Source organism: Uncinocarpus reesii, genomic scaffold, assembly GCF_000003515.1.
Source record: "Uncinocarpus reesii 1704 scaffold_1 genomic scaffold, whole genome shotgun sequence".
Classification (NCBI taxonomy): Eukaryota; Fungi; Ascomycota; class Eurotiomycetes; order Onygenales; family Onygenaceae; genus Uncinocarpus; species Uncinocarpus reesii.
In genome coordinates, this window is record NW_003052500.1 from 3,401,253 (window position 1) to 3,421,863 (window position 20,611).

General features: G+C 49.8%; 7 protein-coding genes across 7 annotated transcripts; 5 read left to right on the top strand and 2 right to left on the bottom strand.

The window, feature by feature from the left end:
* Positions 1-229: 229 nt before the first annotated feature.
* UREG_01363 (uncharacterized protein) lies at positions 230-1,893 on the top strand (the record flags this gene model as incomplete). The annotated part of the gene is made up of 4 exons (XM_002541801.1): positions 230-540; positions 590-861; positions 927-1,300; positions 1,351-1,893. 4 exons carry the CDS (start codon positions 230-232, stop codon positions 1,891-1,893), a joined length of 1,500 nt encoding a protein of 499 aa, XP_002541847.1.
* Positions 1,894-2,862: 969 nt separating this feature from the next.
* On the top strand, positions 2,863-3,666 carry UREG_01364 (uncharacterized protein; the record flags this gene model as incomplete). The annotated part of the gene is made up of 1 exon (XM_002541802.1): positions 2,863-3,666. One exon carries the CDS (start codon positions 2,863-2,865, stop codon positions 3,664-3,666), a length of 804 nt encoding a protein of 267 aa, XP_002541848.1.
* Positions 3,667-4,129: 463 nt separating this feature from the next.
* UREG_01365 (uncharacterized protein) lies at positions 4,130-5,334 on the bottom strand (the record flags this gene model as incomplete). Its single annotated transcript, XM_002541803.1, has 2 exons — positions 4,130-4,963; positions 5,020-5,334. 2 exons carry the CDS (start codon positions 5,332-5,334, stop codon positions 4,130-4,132), a joined length of 1,149 nt encoding a protein of 382 aa, XP_002541849.1.
* Positions 5,335-5,907: 573 nt separating this feature from the next.
* UREG_01366 (uncharacterized protein) lies at positions 5,908-11,336 on the bottom strand (the record flags this gene model as incomplete). Its single annotated transcript, XM_002541804.1, has 5 exons — positions 5,908-5,911; positions 5,983-10,079; positions 10,141-10,845; positions 10,964-11,115; positions 11,168-11,336. The coding sequence occupies 5 exons, from the start codon at positions 11,334-11,336 to the stop codon at positions 5,908-5,910; spliced, it is 5,127 nt and encodes a 1,708-aa protein (XP_002541850.1).
* Positions 11,337-12,041: 705 nt separating this feature from the next.
* Positions 12,042-14,000, top strand: UREG_01367 (uncharacterized protein; the record flags this gene model as incomplete). The annotated part of the gene is made up of 4 exons (XM_002541805.1): positions 12,042-12,075; positions 12,216-13,071; positions 13,127-13,769; positions 13,833-14,000. 4 exons carry the CDS (start codon positions 12,042-12,044, stop codon positions 13,998-14,000), a joined length of 1,701 nt encoding a protein of 566 aa, XP_002541851.1.
* A 1,299-nt stretch (positions 14,001-15,299) lies between these two features.
* On the top strand, positions 15,300-17,419 carry UREG_01368 (uncharacterized protein; the record flags this gene model as incomplete). The annotated part of the gene is made up of 8 exons (XM_002541806.1): positions 15,300-15,422; positions 15,475-15,537; positions 15,602-15,967; positions 16,026-16,067; positions 16,125-16,505; positions 16,564-16,605; positions 16,661-16,820; positions 16,884-17,419. The coding sequence occupies 8 exons, from the start codon at positions 15,300-15,302 to the stop codon at positions 17,417-17,419; spliced, it is 1,713 nt and encodes a 570-aa protein (XP_002541852.1).
* A 557-nt stretch (positions 17,420-17,976) lies between these two features.
* UREG_01369 (uncharacterized protein) lies at positions 17,977-19,508 on the top strand (the record flags this gene model as incomplete). The annotated part of the gene is made up of 2 exons (XM_002541807.1): positions 17,977-18,767; positions 18,914-19,508. 2 exons carry the CDS (start codon positions 17,977-17,979, stop codon positions 19,506-19,508), a joined length of 1,386 nt encoding a protein of 461 aa, XP_002541853.1.
* Positions 19,509-20,611: the final 1,103 nt, after the last annotated feature.

Sequence of the window (20,611 nt, forward strand, 5' to 3'; positions counted from 1 at the left end):
TGGCCAGATCTATTTACGCCTTTATGCTTCATACGTTCCTTTCTCTCCTTGTGCTACATGGCATAAGTTTTCTACGTGGCTACGGTTAATCGCCTCAGCTCCTTCGTTGGTGGCAGAAAAGGCCAAAGAATGGATGGTATTCTCCGAGCCCTAGAGGACATCGCATTATATATGTCTTTCCCGCCGCTTCTTTTCTTACCCTTTTTAAAATTTACAGAATTCATGCAAAATGGGCAGCCGTGACCCAATGACAGAAGCTCCCTTTAGGGTCATCGTTGTTGGAGCCGGAGTGGCTGGCTTGACACTTGCCCATTGCCTTGAGAAGGCCGGTATTGACTATGTCGTCCTGGAAAAAGGCATCGTTGGGCCCCCTTTCGGCACAACGATCACGTTACAGCCGCACGCCTGCAGAATTCTCCATCAACTTGGATGCTTGGATGCGATTGTGGCCAAGTGCTCCACAATGGGAGGATGTTCCTGCCGCACATCCAGCGGACGAGCCTTTGCACACAGCCGTTTCTTCGACACAGTCAAACGATAGTATGCTCCCTGGAACCGAGGCACTATCCCGAGAGACTAAAAGCTTTAGTACCGGTTACGATACTCGGACTCTAGATAGAAGGGTGTTCCTAACAACCCTTCATGACCAGCTACGTGATAAATCCAAAGTCTTGGAAAGGTCTCGAGTCGAAAGCATCACCGAAGAGGACGGAATTGTTCGAGTATTGCTCGCAGACGGAACTCAAGTTGCGGGCGACCTGGTTGTCGGAGCCGATGGCGTTCACAGCAAAGTACGAGAACTTATGTGGCATCGAGCCAATAGCATCGTACCGGGTCTCATTTCGGCCACCGAAAAACGCTGTAAGAGAGCTTACCCTGGCTTGTATGACTAACGAGGATAATTACTTACTCGTGCTACTTCGTAGCTATGACGACTACCTACGGCGCACTTATCGCAATGTGCCCTCCCATACCTGGTCTAAGCAAGCATGATATGGAAATCACTTCGAACGATAAATTTTCTTTTCTCCTGTTGTGCCAACCAGAATTCATTACATTTATTGCCCATTACAAGTTACCGGAAGAAAAGCAGTGCCGCTGGCCGAACCGTGCGAGATTCACTGAGGCTGACATGGAAGCTCTTGCCACTAAACTTGCGGATTATCCCGTCACTGAATCCGTTTTGTTTGGAGAGCTTTGGCGCTCTCGGACCAAAGGCCAAATGATTTCTTTGGAAGAGGGCGTCCTTGAACACTGGTTCTTTGGTCGCATAGTATTAACAGGGGACGCTATCCATAAGGTAGACGGTCTTAATTCTTCTCCGAATATCCACTCTAATCACCTTTCTAGATTACCCCTACCTTAGCCTTGGGTGGCTGTACGGCGATGGAAAGCGTTGCGAGCATTGCAAACATGATCCATGCTCTTGTCAATTCACATCCTAACAAGAAGCCTTCCGATGTGGAAATCCGCGACGCTTTACAATACTACCAGGATTCGCGTCTTGCACGAGCCAAAGCCATTGTTAAAATGGGAGGAAAAGTAACTCGGTTACAAACATATGATGGCTGGTGGAACTATGTAATCCAACGATGGATAACGCCTATCGCCGGGTTGGATTCGATATCCAAAAGTGTTGCTAAATTATGCGCTGGTGGAGCTAAGCTCAACTATGTGCCTTTTGACGAGAAAGTTGGGATATACGGCTGGAAAGAAGATTCTCTTAAAGAGCGATTTCTATCATCAGAAAAGGAGCGAGCACATACCTCCGTGTTGGAGCGGTTTCTGCCTCTCTTTCTCGGAGCCTTTGTGATCCTTTCATCAACACTATGGTGGAACTTCTTCAAAAATGCTGTTCATGCATCAGCTGGATTTGGAGTGTCGATACGCTAGTGTTTTTAATTCAAACGCGTTGTCTGGTAACTCGATTTTGAGCCTCCCTTGCGCCAAAACAAGCCTAGAGTTCCCAGGGTTCCCGAAGACGCAGCGCACGCAGTCATCTCCTCGGATGCCTATACAAGAAATGCCGCGTTGCATTCCAAGCTGAGGGGGCTTCCGCGCGGGGCTGATACTTGATGAAAACTTGCATATCCGTAGGCGATCTTGAGTTCCTCCCATTCATTGTCATAGTTTATTCGCGATCAATATGCAGCCAACGGCTGAGATCAGCCGTTGGTTGTACAGATTCTTATGCAAGGCTGTGTGACTCTGCACATCGTGTTACCTTGCAGAGACTGATATCTGTCAACAACAATGATCAAACCGCCCTTTGTTGGCTGCCGGAACTTGACGATCTGCGGCTGAGGCGGTCAAGAACAATTGAGGAGTGAATCTTTGAAGTGTTGTCCCGTTCCCATCCTGCTTGCTTTCTTCTCTCGTGTCCATCATATCGTTTTCAAACCATTTCGAAGAACCTTTTGAGCTCCATCCTAAATATCGACATTTATCAATATGTGTCAGATATCGCCAAATCAGCTTCTGGGTCTTAGTGTATTGGGTCTCTTTCTCCTATGGGGAGTTGCGTTTCTCAATGGCATGTTTGACAACTTGGACGTTGTCCTTGAGAGCGGCCTTCTCCCTGATGGCCGCGTGCTCCGAACTGTTTACACGCGCAATTGGCTTCTGGATAACCGTTTGACACCTTCTCACCGCCTTTTTATGAGATGCTCACAAATGGCCTATCTTTCGGGCCACGGCTGCTCTTTTTCGATGTTAACTACATTGTCGCATGTACAAATGTATGGGTCCTCATCGAGAGCCGGCGCCGCGGTGTGCGGAACTTTTTCTTGAGACAGTAAGTTATCAGATCTATCAGTCCGACTTTCGTTCTTTGCTCACATTTTTTGTAGTACTGGGGCCATCATGATCCTTTGGAACGCAACCGGTGCCGCCATTATACAGCCTCCATACTTTTATTGCATTGCTAAAAGTAAGGCCACTTCGCGAGACCCTACAATCCCGCTTAACGAGGCAATATCTTTGTTTATGACAACGATCCCGGCGCTATTATGTCCGCTGCTCCTTTTCGTTCCGGTCTGGCTGAACTATAGCACATGGAGCCATCATGGTTTTATTGCCATATTTCATGTTTCGCCCATCCTCGTAATCTTGATCTTTATCGCCGGTGTTATAATCCTACTCCCGCGACATGGGTTAGTGTCCAAAAAGGATGCCAAAAATCCTGACGCGGATAAACCGTGGATTGTGGCATCCTACGTGACCGCCGGCATAGTTTCTTCCGTCGTACACATCGCCACAGTTCTAACGTCCTTGAGAACTGTATCATCGGATGCTACATTTGCACGGGTCTTTATTCCGTCCCCCGGCAGGGCTAATCTTTTCCCGTCCTGGTTCCCCAATCCGGCGTCGACTCTTTCTGGGCTTCCGACCAAGTACGTCGAACTCTTGGAACAGTACCACCTCTTCACCCAGTTTGATTTGATTGTCATTGCACTATCATGTATTGTGTTTGTTCATGCTCTTCTCCCGAATACGCGAGGGGACGATGCAAAATTCGGCCCTAAAACGAAGGCAGCGATAGAAAAGCGGGAGTTGGCTTACCTCTTCCTGGGTACGTTGGTCATTGGCCCAGGCGGGGCCGGTTCATTTGCGCTTGCAATTCGGGAAAGTAGAATCCGGGAACACGCAGAAGTCAAAGGACAATGAGGTTGTTAAGAGTTGCAGAGATAGTGTTTTGAGTTTTGGGTAGCTGAGATAACGATGAAACTATCTAGGAACAACGGGGCATTGTAGTTTAAGTATGTTAGTCACTGTAGTGTTGCGAATGCATTCCCTTGATATAAGAGATTTTTGGTACCACTGAGATATTGCATTATATGTTGATTTCTTTTAAACCAATAATCAGCCATTGGTTTTTTACTTTCAGCTTATAGTCAAGAGCTCCGTGGAGTAATTTTCACAGAAAAGCTGTTCAATCGATTTCCCAAGTCCGAATTAATTTTCTATCAGTCTACTGCGTATAATAACTATTTCTAAAAAACAGCAGATTTGACAAAAGTCCGAGAAATGCGGTCCAGGCCGCTCAATAACTCCGGCTGGCTGGATTCAGCGCCCTAGCCACAAACACGTGCGACCTTAAAATCAAGCTTAACTTAAGCTTGTTTCAACCTCACTCAACCTCGACACCACAAACCTGGGCTGCAAACTTCTTGATCGTCAGGCTTGGTGCAAGCAGCTTCTGGAATGCGATATCAAGTTCAAATTCTTTGAAGATCCAGTTACGAAGCTCCACTCCAATCATGCTGTCCAGCCCGTAGGCAGCGATTGACTTCGTGTTTGGTTCGATTTCCTGCCGGTCGAGGTGGAGAAGTCGGACCAATTTGTCGGTGAAATATTCCGCTGCAACTTCAATAGCCTCCGCTGGTGAGTTTGCTACCTTGATTGTGCTAAGTATTGACTGTTTAGGTGCGTGGGTTTCTGAGTCGGTGGATTGGATGGCTTGGAGAAGACACTTAAACCGCGCGTCTCGCAGCCAAAAGGCATCCGTCGTGTCCGCACTCTGGAGTGACTTTTGCAATTCAGCCGGGTCCATGCCTATAACGATATGGTCTGTTTGATTATTGTTATCCCTGGGCGAAATTCCCGCCTCAAATGATTGTAACATATGCTCTTCGTCGATGCCATAGATACCTTTGCGTCTAAGGCCTTCTTCGATCTCTGGGTGCTCTGCGACGTATCCAACACCTAACACCATCGGAAGAATTAAGCTACAGGCATTTTGGTTACTGGATACGCGATGGCGAGCGAGGGCGTCCAAGAAACTATTCGCAGCAGCATAATTGGCTTGTCCAGGTGTGCCGAGGGTGCCTGAAGTTGAGCTTGTCATGACAAAAAAGTTTAGAGGGACACCTGCCAGAACCTCATGCAGATTTTTCGTCCCAATTACCTTCGGCCTGATAGAATTAACCCATTGCTCATAAGTCATCGAGCTAAACATTGCATCCTGGATACTGAGTTAGCTTTCGAAAATTTGAAAATAAACCGTGAAATGAAGCTAACCTGAAAACTTGCAGCTGCCTGCACAACTCCTTTAATAGGATAACTGGCCGAGACACTTTTAACGGCATTCTCAACATCTTCCCTGGAGCTGGCATCACCGCGCACCACTTGGACAATTGCCCCCTTTGCTTCAATCTCTTTGACCAACAGTCCTGCATTCTTAGAGTCCGTGCCTGACCGGGATAAGAAAATAAAGCGCCGAGCTCCGTTATCCATCATCCAAGACGTCAAGGAACGACCAAGGCCCCCGAGACATCCAACAAGGAAATACGTCGCTTCGGGGTCAAAGCGAAGGGTAAAACGAGTCGGAGCCATCTTGAGCATAGCATCTTTTGCTCCATGCGAGATGAGAGTTCTATCTTGCAATAGACTCTCAGAGAGAACCTCGCAACTGCTTCGTCAAGCTCGGTTAAGTGTTTTGTAACCACGGAATTGACTACAGGAATAGAGCCTTCGCGGTATAGTTGGACGGTCATGCGCAGCGCCCGGCTCAAAATATCGGGTTTGCGATGATATAGATCAAGAACGTCGAATGAGGAATAGGTAGCACCACCATGGTTCAAGGGGACGATGTCCACGGCGTTTCGTTTCAGTACGCTTTTACGCCCGCATACAATCACCCGTCCGCACGGGGAGATTCTCCGCCAGCATTCACGAACGACTTGCTGGCGCGACGAACCAGTGCAAAAGAGAACATCGATGCCGCGGGGGCCAAATATTGTATTTATCTGTGTCATCGTGCCGCTAAACCCGGAGACGACATGTGTTTCAGGCAACCCAAATGCTGATACTATTCTCTGGGCGTCCGCTTCAGATTGAGCCGCCACAAAGGTGTTAGCACTCATAAGCTGACTTATCCTGATTGCAGCCGCGCCAGCAGGACCCGTATCATCTAAGATCAATACATTCTCGTTGGGTTCAACCCGAGCCAGGTCTTCCAAACCGTGGATCGCCGAGGCGTACCCCATCAAAAGACCAAGAATATTGGCTGGGTTTTCGTGAGTCTCAAACTTCGTGACTAAGTCCTGCGAAACTCTTTGGACTAAGGCAAACTTGTCGAAGTTGAACCCCACAACTTGATCGCCTGGGGTAAATTGGGTCACCAGTGCGCCAACTTTGGTTACAGTCCCGAATACCTCATGACTGAAAGCAGTCGGATAATCCTGTCCTTGGATAACAAGAACTCCTTCCCTATTAAGCCCACTGAAAGCAACCTTTACTTCGATCTGGCTGGGTTCCAAGGGCTCCTCGAGACGTTTATCCTGTTCGAATATTACTCTTCCTGACTGAACTCGACCAGCAACTGCTCTCCCACTATCATATGGTACCTCTTCAAATTTGGATCCGTCAACTGAGTAGATTGAATTGAGCTTGTCATTGGGGAGAAGCCGGCTGATGTACACCTTCTCCTGCGCAATGCAATACTCTGTTTCACGGTCTGGTATATTCTCAACTTGCCGACGTGCCGCTTCGGTGACCGAACGAATGGCCGTGGAAGCGGAAACTGTTTCTAGGTCTAAATCCATGGTTGCAAAGTCCAGCGAAGCGTTCTCGCTCATCACAGATCTTGCTAATCCAGATGCCATGGCATATTCAGGCTGTTTTGCAGAAAGAAGTCCGCCCTGTGTAAGCCAGAGAAGGGACGAAGCCGTCGATACGATGCGCTGAATCCCACGGAGCTCAGGCTCGTCAAGCGAGGAGAGCAATGGCCCTTCGAGTTCCGCGACAAGTACCACTCTTTCCCCTTCTTTTATGTCAACATTGCACAACTGGCTTGAACGCGTCATCCAACCGCGTTCTGCAAAACTCTCAATAATTGGAGACACAAGAGATGCAGGCGTATTTCTATGCACAAATAAGAAAGACGGCGCTGGTTGGACATCTGAGCAAGCTTCAGGCAATGACGTAGGCTTCACAATCGCCAAGTCATCCTCCAAGGCGATATAGGAAGAGCTGATATCACCGGCAGTCTCCGCATTCTTCAAAAGTGCGCGGCCTCCAGGAGCCAAGAGATCCAAAATCATATCAACTGTTGAAGGAGATGCATCAACGCCGTTAGCCAAAATCAGGTCATATTTTCCGTGGCCTTCATCAGATATTAACCCGGCGTTGTAGCAAAGACAAGCCTTTCGCTCCGCTAACAAGGCCTCATTATGCCCTTTCACGTCCAGAATCTTTGCTCCAGGCTTTTTATGCAAAACCAAGTCAACAAGCTGAGCAACGCTTATATTCTTGCGGGGATTTTCGGTAGCCAAGCTATCGACATCAAGTTTCCAGACCACTTCCATATATGGCTGCTGGACCGGGCTATCCAGAGCTCTCTGAGGCACCGCGGCTTCATATGAAACACATCGCATGTTGGTGATATCCATTAGGAGATTTCCGTCGCTAGCGACAAGTTGAGTTCCGCTTCTAAAGGAGCGATTACCTCGTTCATCGGTCCAAGAGTAAACTGTGGCATTAGGATTCTGCAGTTGTTCACCAGTTGGAACCCAGATTGCAACCTCATCAACTTGGAGTGGTACTGCGCCGCACGTCATGTCCTTTGCTTTTCCTGCATAAATGGATACTATGATGAGTTGCAAGCAGGAATCAACTGTGGCCGGGTGGAGGATGTGGCGCGATTCACCCTGCATTTTACCACATTCCTGCTTGACGACGGTGTTGCTCGAGGCAACATACGTTTTGCCGTCAAAACGAATGTGATCCATGTCCTGGAACGTAGGACCATAGTCAAACCCCACAGCACGCAATGCTTGGTTCCACGATTTTCCACTTGCCTTCTGGGGCAGGAATGGGACATCTTTTGGCTTTTGGCCTCGTGAACGAGTGTTGATGCTGATAGTACCAGTCATATGATCTTTCTGGGTACCATTCTGAGAAATTGACGATACATTGAACTCCCACCACGTACTTTGGGGTCCTGCCTCTTCATGGATTGAGGGATGCATACTGAACATCGTCTCAACGCCATCATCGTCTTCAGGAACAATCAGAGCTCTCTTAATCGAGACATCCCGAAGCGTGTAGCCGTTTATTTCCTGGGGCGGGTTACTGGTCTCATTGATCTGTGTTATGGCCTCCATTGCCATGGAGAAGTAAGCGGCTGCTGGAAACACCACATCGCCACCAAGGCTGTGATCCTTGAGCCATGGCAAATCGTTGATACGAAGGACATTTCTCCACATTGGTTCTAACTCAGAACCTCCCGGCAGTTTTCGTCCTAAAACATCGTGGCGAGCATGTTGAGGGGTCCGGTGCTCAGCAGATTGACGAGGCTCGGCAAAAAGGTCTTTTTGCCCATACGTCCATTGGTACGGAGGGAGGTCTACCAGGATTGATCCTCTCTTGAAATCAATTTTACCTCCAGGGAGTCGCTGCTCTATCAGGGTCACGCGGTCCATGTCGACTGGATAATCACGCAGGAATAATTCACCGGCAAGCTTCAGTAACTGAGTAGCACAATCCTGGCCACGAACCAATGTGGGGAGATATGCTAGATTTTCCAACTTGTGCTCGGCTCTGATTTGTTTAACAGGCCCAGCTAAGGCAGAATGAGGGCCGATTTCAATGAGCATATCGACGGAAAGCGAAGATGCCTGTTCCACAGCTTGGCTAAACATAACTGGGCTGACAAGGTTGGCGGCCCAATAGTGTTCATCAATCTGCATGCCAGATGAAATAGGAGCTGCTGTGACCGAGGATACCATCGTAATTGCTAAAGGCGAGGGCGGGTCGAAAGGCAAGGCGCTCTTCGCACGTTGTATAAGCCTCACGTAGTTGACAGAGGCCGGCTCCATATGTTTGGAATGATACGCCTTCCCGCCCGTCTTTAGTGTCCTTGCGAAGATGTTTTCCTTTTCGAGTTTCTCCCTAACGACTTCCAAAGCGCTAGTATCGCCACTTAGTGTCACAGACACAGGAGAATTGTGGCAAGCGACGGTCACACCCGGAATCTCTGCAATGTAAGGCTTTACCGCGTCCGCACCCAGTCCAACGGCCAGCATGGAACCACTAGTATCGATATCTCGAACGGCCTGCCCGCGGTAAAAAGCAATGATAATAGCTTCCATCCTAGAGATCTTCCCTGCCGTGTACGCAGCTGCGATCTCACCGGAAGAATGGCCAACCGTGACTGTGGGTTTAATTCCCCAGGAGGCAAGAAGGTCTACCAGCGCTATCTGGACAGCAGTGCAGAGCGGTTGAGAAAACTCGGCTTGGTTAACACAGGAAGTGCTGGCATCAGCCACCAACTCATCTTCAATAGTCCATTCAGGCGCATCTGGAAGGTTCCCCAGAACTCTGTCAAGGATTTTGATTGTCCTTAGGAAACTCGGGTAATAGGCCATAAGTTGGTTTGCCATTCGAATCCATTGAGCTCCTTGTCCGGTGAATATAAACCCAATTGATGGCGCTTTTTTCTTTTCCGCATAAGCAAACGACTTGGCTATATCTTGAAAATCTGAAGCCAGTCTATCATCGCTTGTAACAACATATGCACGGCTCCGGAGGTGGGATCGGCGGTTTCCTAGTGTGAAAGCAAGGTCCAGGATGTTATATTTCTGTGCTACCTTTCCATGAACTTCGATGTTCCGGTTCAGGGTTGGTTTATTGTGGGCTGAGAAGACCAAAAGATAAGGCCTTTTGCGCGCGAATGTACCTCGAGACTTGGTTTTCGGTTGAGCAAGTTGGTAATTTGGCAGAAACGAGTCAGCGCCTTCGATAATAACGTGTCCATTTGTTCCTCCATAGCCGAAGGAGTTCACACTGACTCGTTTTACTGGAAGATGTGCGGGAAACGGCGTCGGCTCTGTAACAACTTTGACGTTCCAGCCTTCCCAATCAATCGCCGGATTGGGCGCAGTGAAGCCTCTAGTGGGCGGAATGATTCCTTTTTCAACAGCGAGAACAGCTTTGATAACAGCGGAGAGGCCGCTCGCAGCCTCACTATGTCCGATATTTGTTTTGACGGCGCCAATTAGAAGTGGGCTACCATCAGAGGCTCGTTCGTCGTTCATTGCCTTTGATACGGCACAGACTTCTAACGGATCGCCAATAGGCTAAGGAATACCATGTTAGATATACTAACGAAAGCGAGCTCTCTTGTTATGAAACACTTACTGTTCCAGTCCCGTGAATCTCAAAATATCCGGTAAGCATCGGATCTAAATCTCCTCCACGTCGGTAAGCATGTCTAATGACAGCCTCTTGGCCATCCAGGTTTGGGTGAGTGATGCCAACAGCAGGAGCCTTGCCATTCGAGTTGACCGCACTAGAGCGTATCACAGCTCTAACTGGGTCGCCATCACGGATTGCATCCTGGAGCCGTTTAAGATACACAGCGCCAACTCCGTCAGCACGGCCATAGCCGTCCGCGTGTGCATTGAAAGTATGACAAGTGGAAGTCGGGGATAGCACGCCAAGTTTTGCCGTGTTCATATGTTGGTCAACAGTAAGTATGAGATTTGTACCACCGACGACGGCTGCAGAGCATTCATTATTCCTGAGAGCATTGCAAGCGTTGTGAAGGGCATAAACAGAAGATGAACATGCTGTGTTTACTGTGATGCTAGGTCCCTTCAGATTGAAGACATGGCTGATTCTGTTGCTGATGATCCCGGGATCCACCCCTGTCGCTGCGTAGCTGTGACGAAAGTCTGGTTCCTTGAAAGTCATCAGGAGGTAATCCAAGGTGAAGCAGCCGACAAAGCAAGCTGTCGTTGTTCCAGCAACGTCTTTCAAACTTGCACCAGCCGACTCGAATGCTTCATAGACCACTTCAAGCAATTTCCGTTGCTGTGGGTCCATCCACATGGCTTCGACGGGCTGCAGATAATAATTAGCAACGGGCGGTGAGTATGAACGTGGTTATCCCTACAGAGATTCCAAACAGCACAGGATCGAACTCCTGAAGACTACTGTTCAGGAAATAACCTCCACGCACATTAAAACTGCCAGGCCTCTCATTGTTTGGATGCAAGTGGGCATCGATATTGAACCTTGATTTTGGGACCTTATCCATACGGCCAGTACCTTTGTTGATCATGAGGTCCCAAAATTGACTGGGGGAACTGACGTCGCCCGGCAAACGACAACCTAATGTTGTTAGCTTATGATCGTTATGGGCCTCATCGGGCGGGATACTTACCCATTCCTACAACCGCAATGGGTTCCAGTTGCTCTGACAGTGGCTTTTCTGCGTACCCAGGCATAGAAATTGCCGGATATTCATAGTCAGAAACCGCACTGGGGGTGCTGATATGTCCATCCTGGGAGGATTGGCTGCTCGATGAAAGTCGGTTTCTGAGGAAAGGCATAATGGTTCAGTCCAAGATGTTTTCGGAGTTCAGCAGGAAGAAGTGTGGCCGTTTACACTGGAGTAAAGGAAGGCCGGGAAGGCTGCGATTTGACTTTAATACTACTCTCCAACCTGGGGGGTCTCCGACTGTACGGGGGTCCTCGTGCAGATAGATGAGGGCTTTTTCGGGAACTCCTACTGCACAAGGATCAAGCAGATGCTGAAATTCAGCTCTGCGGTCCATTGAGTGGAATCTTTGTAAAATTGTTGTTGTTGGGTGTATTCTTTTATGCCTGCTGTGCGCATTTCGGTCGCCCCATCCCAATAGAGTTGAAGGGCGTCAATCGAACGCATGTTGGTATCAACTCGAACTGAAGAAACACGAACTGCAATCCCAAGCAGTGTCACCAACGTTTGATCTACCATGGCTGAGAACAAAGGTTCGCCGGTGCAGGACCGACCAGCTAAGGCTGAAAGTGGGAGAATGCACAATGTAGTCCTGCTTGTGCAACTATAAGTACCACGGTAGATTGTCATTTAGCTGGCCTTTTTCTGAGGATGGATTCACGGCTAGGATCAGATATTTAAAACGATCAAAATTTCCGCAGAATCACCGCTATCTATGACCATAGTTCAAGCGGCGCAATAGCGTAAAATCACTCCAGCTGGACACGCGTGTTTGTATCGGCGGAACAGCGCCTCGAGTTACACGAATTCCCGAATCATGGAACGCTTTGATGTCGTGGTTGTTGGTGCAGGTAACTCCTATTCTTTTCTTTCGCCGACTCCCTCCAGCTGGGAATCTCCCGCTTCCGCATTTTTGGTTGCTTGTCTTGATCTGCAGAATCGGAATTCGCGGCTGATCCCTACCATACTAACTACACATCTCAATTTTCAGGATGGTACGGGCTGATTGCCGCGCGGACTTACTTGAAGCTGGTTCCCGGTACCCAGCTTCTCATTGTTGACGACAGCTCTTCGGTTGGAGGAGCGTGGAGCAAGGAGAGAATATACCCCAGTCTCTATGCACAGATCAGCCATCCGCTCTTCGAGTATTCCTTCTATTCCATGAAGAAAGAAGGGCTATCTCCAGACGGGTTCATCTCTGGAGCGACTATACATGAGTACCTGGCCAGCTTTGCGGAAGACCATGACTTGACTCAAAGAATCCGTCTTGAGACCAGGGTCACTCACGTTGCCCGGAATTCAAATGGGCTGGGGTGGGTGCTGGAAACCAGCAAAGGCCAGCTGGAGTGCGGCAAGTTGATCTATGCTACAGGTGCAAATTCCAGCCCGATTATCCCTTCGTGGCCTCGGGACTGCTTCGAGAAGCCGGTCATTCACACCTGGCAGATTGGCAAGTACCTTGATCATATCAACAACGATGTCCAGCGGGCAACTGTTGTGGGTGCGTCTAAATCCGCATACGACACAATGTTCCAACTGCTCAACGCAGGCAAGAAAGTGGACTGGGTCATCCGCGATGGCCCCTCTGGGCCGTTTTCAATCTACGCGCCCACTTTTATTGGGCTGTGGAATATCGTGGACCATATTTCCACTCGAATGGCGGCGAATTTTAGCCCAAGTATCATGAACACTTCGGGGTTCTGGTATCATTTTCTTCAGAGAACCATTGTGGGTAGGGCGGTCACCAATGTGTATTGGCGGACGGCCACATTCCTATCCGCACGGTATGCAGATTACAACAAGAGTGAGCACACGAAAGGCCTACGGGCACAGCCGAAAAGCGACGGGTAAGAGACCAGGCGGCGCAACTTGTGATGAAGCAGCTACTGATACTGATTATAGGCTCTTCTGGGGGAGCGGCGGAATCGGTATCGCGACCGTCCCTAATTTTTGGAAGGTCATGCATGGAGGAGATGTCAAGGTACACCGGACTGAAATAGAATCCCTCTCCCACAAAAACGTTGTCAACCTGAAAAACGGCCACTCGATCCCTACCGACATTGTCATTCTCTGTACTGGGTTTAATAAAGGGTACGATACCTTTGACAAGGATCTTCAAGTGGAACTCGGACTGTTGTACGGCAGCGATGACGCTTCCAAATGGGAAGAGCTGGATGCAAAGGCCGAAGAGATTGTGAACACGCTTTTGCCATACCTTAAAAGAGACCCGTTCGCTTCGGGTACGCACGAGGCCTCTAAGAAAAGAGCGCAGGGTCCGAATAGGCATTATCGCCGGCTCGTAGTTCCGCACCTGGCGGCACAAGGCGACCGTTCGATTCTGTTCCCGGGCCACATCCACTCCGCCTTCACCCCACTTGCGGCGGAGTTGCAAGCTCTGTGGGGAGTCGCGTTTCTCCAGGGGTGGCTAGACTTGCCCGGCCAGGAGGAAATGGAGCTGGAAGCAGCCACCTTCAACGCCTGGACGCGGAAGCGGTACCTTGAGCAAGGCCGAAAGCATTCGTATTTCATCTACGACTATCTCTCGGTGAGTCAGTTGGGACGCAGCGGCCTGTGGCAATAACCGCGAACTCCGCTAACAGGATGCCAGTACATTGATACGCTCATGCGCGATTTGCGGCTGAAGACGCATCGAAAAAGCAACATCTTCGCGGAGATGTTCGTCCCGTACCGGCCCAGCGACTACCGCGGGCTGATCGACGAATTTTTGTCAGCCCGGAAGGCCAGGAATGGTACTGGCTCGGTCGTTTCGGAGTAGTTACCGGTAGTAGATATTAGATAAAAGTCGTCGATGTTCCACTCCCTCTTGCTTTTCCCTAATGCTCGGGATACGTATGTGCTAGATATGTAGTTAGGTCTGGGGGCGCAGATGGCCTCGAAGAATGCTGCTTTGTTGGTGTCACCCGTGCCATGATCTGTGGGCTCAGTTAGCGTGTTTGATCCTAATTCCACGACAAAAAAAGGCAGATCCGTGTAACCAGGAGGTGTAGCTCAGCATCGGGTGTCGTCAATGAGGGTTATGCAGCTGGTCAATCAGTCACTGCGTGCAGCACAAGCGAAGAAGAACGAGAAGAAGAAGAAGAACGAAGTTGAAGTTGAAGTTGAGATGGTGTGCCTCGCAAGTGCTGAGGTAAGCTGAAGGCCGCTAATATACGAATGGCCTGGGAGACGGCAAATTATGTAATACAGGAAATACATGCTGGTCACGTGCGTAGCAATGTAATTACATAATCGCATTCAGGGGCATTCTGACGTAAGCGATATCAAAAGGGCGCATATAGATGGGCGATTTTGGCGGCGGCGAGGTCGGTGGGATTGTGGTTCCTTTTGGGTTTGCTGGCATGTCCTAGTTATTGGCTAGACAGATGCGACGGATGTTGCGACGACAGCCTGGAAGAGTCGAGTTGCTGGAGAACCCGGAATGGCCGTGATCGAAGCCAGCCGTGGATGCCGCAACGGACCAAGGAGAATGGCTAGCAGCAACGCAATCAGGGACAAGACGAGGAGACCAACAGTTGGGTATCAGCAAGCGCCATTGTTTCCCTGCCCCAGAGGTCAGGATGAGGGCAGTTAGCGGTCCATTCGACTTCCGGTCTCTGCTGGCCCACAGGCCGATGTTACACAACACTAGAGTATATAAACGCGAGCCCTGGGGCCAATTCTTCTTCTTCTCCTTCTCTTCCATTCCCCGATATCTCGTTGCTCCCTGCCATTCCCTCCTGTAGAGGCCCCGCCGGCAAGGCTACACCCTTGGCCCTGCTGCCCGCTTCCCCTGCAGACAAAGAACGCGAGAACCCGGCGCATATTCCTTTGACAACAGACAGGTCCCGGCCCGTTTCGGTTTTGCATCCGCTGGTGCAGTTTAGCTTTTTGGAGCACACGTATAAGACGGATCATTCCGTGTTTGCTTTGGCATCCTGTTTTGCCTGGAACTTTGCTATAAACCTTCGCCCAACAGACTTCTTCGACTCTCGCCTTTCTCTCCGCAAATCCATCCATATCAACATCCAGCTTTGCGGGCGAAAGAGTCCCTCAACGCACGCCTTCTGCTCGGGTCATGGACGAAAACGGCCCTTCAGGGCGCAACATCGAGCCCAAACCCAACGGGAATCTTGAAAACGGAGTTGAGCCCGCCGAAAATGATAAGGAGGAGTCCCCTCGTCAGCTTCACGGAATCAAGGTACTGCCCCTCCATCGATCCATGAGGATGCCGCGCTAACAACCATACCCAGTGGGCGATTGCCTACATTTCCATGCTGTCGACGACATTTCTTTTCGCCCTCGACAACACAGTGGTATGTTGTTCTCTCGGAATCTGCTAGCCCCCCTGACAGCCCAATTCTCAACCCCTCCCAACAGGTTGCCGATATTCAGCCAGCAATCCTTGAGGACTTTGGTGAAATCGAACTCCTCCCGTGGATTGGAACTGGCTTCGCGCTCGGCTCCATGTGCATTCTGCCCTGGGGAAAGGCTTACGGCGTCTTCGACCTCAAAGTCGTCTATTTGCTCAACGTGGTTGTGTTTGAGATTGGGAGCGCCGTTTGCGGCGCTGCGCCGAACATGACAGCAATGATCATCGCTCGTGTTGTTGCTGGTATTGGCGGCTCTGGTATGTACTCTGGAACCATGACCTATGTTTCAATGACGACCTCCATGAAAGAGAGGGCAATGTACATGTCCGGAAATGCAGTCATGTGGGGTCTGGGGAGCGTTTTGGGCCCTGTAGTATGTATCTGGTTGGTGTATATCCGACTGTATTCGTTCAAGGCTAACCAACACAAAGGTCGGCGGCGCATTCGCTATCAGCAGCGCGACGTGGCGATGGGTAGGTTTTCCTTATCCTTCACACAGTCTTCTGGTTCTCTGATGCAAATTTATTCAGGCATTCTACATTAATCTCGTCATTGGTGCGCTATTCGCTCCCTCGTATCTATTTCTACTCCCCAGGATCGACCCACGGCCCGGCAAGTCGCTCAGAGAGAAGCTCAGAATGATCGACTGGATCTCGAGTGTTGTGTTTCTGGGCGGATGTGCCTGCTTCACAATGGCAATTAGTTTTGGCGGCGCTGTTTATGCCTGGAGTTCCGGGCCCGAAATAACTCTCTGGGTTATGACCGCTGTCCTCCTGATCATCACCATCCTACTATCGTTCTTTCACCCAGGAGTGACCAAGGAGAACAGACTTTATCCCGCACATTTTTTGAAACGACCAATCTTGATAAACATGCAGCTTCAAATTTTCTTATCTTCCGGCTTTATTTTGGTCAGTTGAGAAATCTGACCCGTTGACCCTGAGCCATCTTGCTGACCAGTGACCCTAGTCTATGACGTACTATATTCCCCTTTTCTTCCAATTCCTCAGAGTACGTAAATCCAGCGGTTAAAATTTCAACATGTATTATACTTACCGTCCGTCAGACCGATGGGCCTCTTGATGCGGGAGTTCGCCTACTCCCATTTATCGTTTCGATGGTAGTGTTGTCCTTGCTCAATGGCGCACTGATGCCAAAACTGGCATATATTGGCCCGTGGCACATTGTGGGTAGCGCCCTTGCTGTCATCGGCTCTGCCTTGATGTGTACGTACTGTTTGATTCCGTGAACCACCGTGACCCGGCTCTCAACGCTTATCAAATTACTAGATACGGTCAACGAACACACATCCAACGCAAACATTTACGGGTACACTGTGCTGGTTGGAGCGGGTGGAGGATGCTACATTGTCGCTGGTTTTGCGATCGTGCAATCCTTGGTCCCAGTACATGATATCCCGAACGCGGTCGGCGCTCTCACGATCTGTAAGATCCCTGCCTCTACGACTTTCTCACCGTATTTGGACACTAATTTTGACTACCCGCAAACAGGCCAGGACCTTGGCATGGTTACGTTTCTCGCTGTTGGAGGCGCTCTCTTCCAAAATTTTGCGCTTAAAAACGTTAAGCAAGCGCTTCCAGCCCTATCCCGAACCGAGATTAAAGATTTGATTGCCGGGACAAGCAGTCATGCTTTCAAAAGTTTGTCCGACGAGGACAAAGTTCGAGTGATTCCGCAGATTGCTTCTGCCATGCGCTCTGTCTGGCTGCTTTTCCTTGCCGGGGCAGTTATCAGTTTCATTCTTTCGGTAACCCTTGCTGTAAGTCGCCTGTTTCCTTTCGTCAGACTGTCGTTGCATGCTTGATGCTGATCATATACTGCAGAAAACTCGAGTCACCATTTCCACTGCAAACTCGAGGCATTGAGACTCTAATGTAATCATCCAACGATCCAGCAAGGTTGTCAGGCTTCATTCCGTACAAAAAGCAGTCTGGTTTTCTATTACTATTACGTGATATTTCTGCGTGGTTCAAAATCCTGGGTAATGGGTGGCAATGGAGGTCTATGTGTAGCTTTATTAATATTAAGTGTACAAGCTTCCAACCAGCTAGATGCAATATGAATAGGAAGGTCGTGATATTTTCGATCTGTGTGAGCACATCGATTACCCCTGAGCCCCTGAATCCAGGGATGAACCCATTACATAAGCACCATGCCAAGAAATGAAGTCACCGCCTGCAGCTCAAAGTTGTGTTGCTGCGCTTCACCCGCTGGCTCGTTTGTGCTCAAAACATCGATTTCGACAGCTCGACCGTCACTTGTGCGGCGTATCTCAGCAGACTATACTTACGCTATTACACTTTTCTCCCTCTCAGTGATATACCTCAGTCGTCTTCAAAATCCCCCGCTCGTGCAAGCATCATGTCTGGCAAACCGCCTGGCAAGCCTTCGCTTAAGCTGACATTCAGCAAGCCAAAGGTGCCTCAACTCCCGAAACAGGCCAGCCCTCCTTCCGCAAGCCCTCCTCCCGCTACCACACCCGGTTCCGCAATCCCTAAACTCAAACTCAAGTTCGGTGGCCCAAAGCCAGCCCCAGCACCTACACCCCCAGCGGCATCGAAACCGAAGAAAGCCCCCAAACCCGCGACGGCCAAGGATGCCCCACGCTCATCGAAAAAGCGCCCGCGCGATGTTGCTGATAAAGGCGCGACTTCGGTGACGGCTTCAACGCCAGCACCGGCAGTCAAACGAATCAAATTTAGCTCCAAGCCTCTACCGTCGATCCGGCTCAAGAGTAAAGGTGAGCCGCCTCGCAGGCCCAGGGGCGTGGGCTACGATTCCGGCGCTTCTGATACCGAGATCGATCCGGCATTGGAAGAGGAGTTTATTCTGCGCATGCCACCAGGCGAGGACTGTGATTATGTGCGACAGGCGGTTGAAGAAAAGCGCTTTGGGCCACGAAGCCAAGGTGGTGCTGATATCAGTTTCAAGGCATTGACTCGGGATGGACGAAGAGCAATCGTTACGGTTCGGGGGAGGATGTATGCTGCTTCGCTGGTGGACTTGCCTTGTGTCATAGAAGCGATGAAGAGTTGGGACAGACGTGCTTGGTACAAGTCGGCTGATATCTGTCAGATGCTACTGGTTCTCGGTCCCGTGAAGTCGGAGGACGAAGCGAAGACGTACCCGTTGCCGAAGGATGCGGAAGAAGGGTACTTTCCAATATCATCATGGAATCACGCCACCCATGCGGTGGGTGCGCAGAAGACGTTTTCGGAAGCGGGATCAGTAACCGCACCATCGAAGCCGTGGAGTTGGAGGTTGCTAGACTCCTGAGGGAGGATGCTTCGGCTGTCAGGCCGCCAGAGTTTGAGGTCATGGATTACAATCAGTACATGCGGGAGGAGTCGGGATATCAGGAAGAGTACGATGATGAGCAGGACGCTGAAGGCGAAGCCGACGAGACCGCATATGTTCACCCCGGAGCCCAGGACGAGATGGCAGGCCTATTCGAAGACGACCTGGCAGCCGAAATGGAAGCCGCGTTAGCGGCACACGCAGAAGCGAGCTCGATGCCTACATCCGCCATCGCCGAGGAGAATCAGGCTATTGGAGGCGTGGTGGAGGCAGAACCCGAAACCGAAGCGGAGATGGGCACGCCCAAACCCGCGACTGGCGGTGAAACATCAGGCGATGAAGACGAGAGCGAGGAGTCCTCACCCGAGGATGGGAATGAGGATATGGACGAAGATGCATTGGAGCAGCAGCGCCAGTTGCAGCAGCAAAGAGAAGAAATCGCAGAGCTTGAGGCTCTGGTACGTGCGGAAACCCTGAAGTGGGAGCAGATGCCGAATCCGATTTTGAAAGCGAAAGTTGGTAGGAGAGTGCAGAGCTTGAAGCAGGAACTTGAGCTTAAGAAGGTCTCCGTTGGAGAAGGAAATGCTGATGATTGATTATACCTTTTTAGTTTGCTTTGAAGTTATGATTTAGTATATTGCATGTCTAGCTTGTTGCATCGGCTTATTAATGGATGTTCTCCTGCCTTTAGCGTTCAAGGCTAGGATATATTATTCATGGTTGATTGCATGATCAGACGGTAGGACCATACTCTGGACACTAGATGTTTATTGACCTAATTGCACCGTGGCGTTTACTGCCCTTTGAATTATAATGCAGTTTATCATTTCCATGCCCACAACTGTCATGATCTTTGAAGACAACCAGCTTGCCAGCACAGCACAGACCCATTCGCACGCCGCCCACATCTCCTTACCAAATGTGCCATTTCAATCTGTAGAAACATCCATAACAATCATCCTTTGCAAGCTGAGGGACGCTCCCCATGCAGCTAAGGGGCCTGAAGATGAAAATGTCAACAAAACCTGGCGACAAAGCAAGGACCATGCCGCAAGCCACGTACACGTAGAAGCCCTCATCATCCCTTCTCTTCACGGTGAATAGCCCTAGACCCACGCAATCACAATATAAAATTAACCAAAAATTGTCCCCTGGCTTCCCTGCACCCTCCCCGAGTCTCTGCTTTGTTGATTACTTCTGTTTGTAGCAATTGGACTCTTCCTCACCTCAAAACCGAGCGTCCATATCATCTTCTGCTTCCCTTTCTTGATTATATCACAAGGAGACTCCCCAAGACCTTCGGGAAGCGGACTGAATTTTGCAAAGATCGATAACTAGCACGGACCTATTCTTCAAAAGTCGTGTTTCCAAAAGTCGGTGCGAAGCTCTGCGAATAGATTCTTTGAAATCGAAATGAACCCTTCAGGGGACGCCAGCGATAATCCGTTTATTCGATACAACCTCGAAATCGCCTATCCCGATATGTCTTGGATCAACCAAGCCATGCAGGAAATGGGAAATCCTGGCTCCGCGAGCGAACCGAACAGCAACCCCATCCACCAAGGCTTGGGCCACGCTGTTGATACGGATACTGTTAGAAGCTCCCTGGGCGGAATGCCAAGTTATCAGTTCCCTAGTTTGTTTAGCACAAGTTCTGCCATTGTCGATGGGCGTGCGAGCTATCATGGGAGCAATCCTT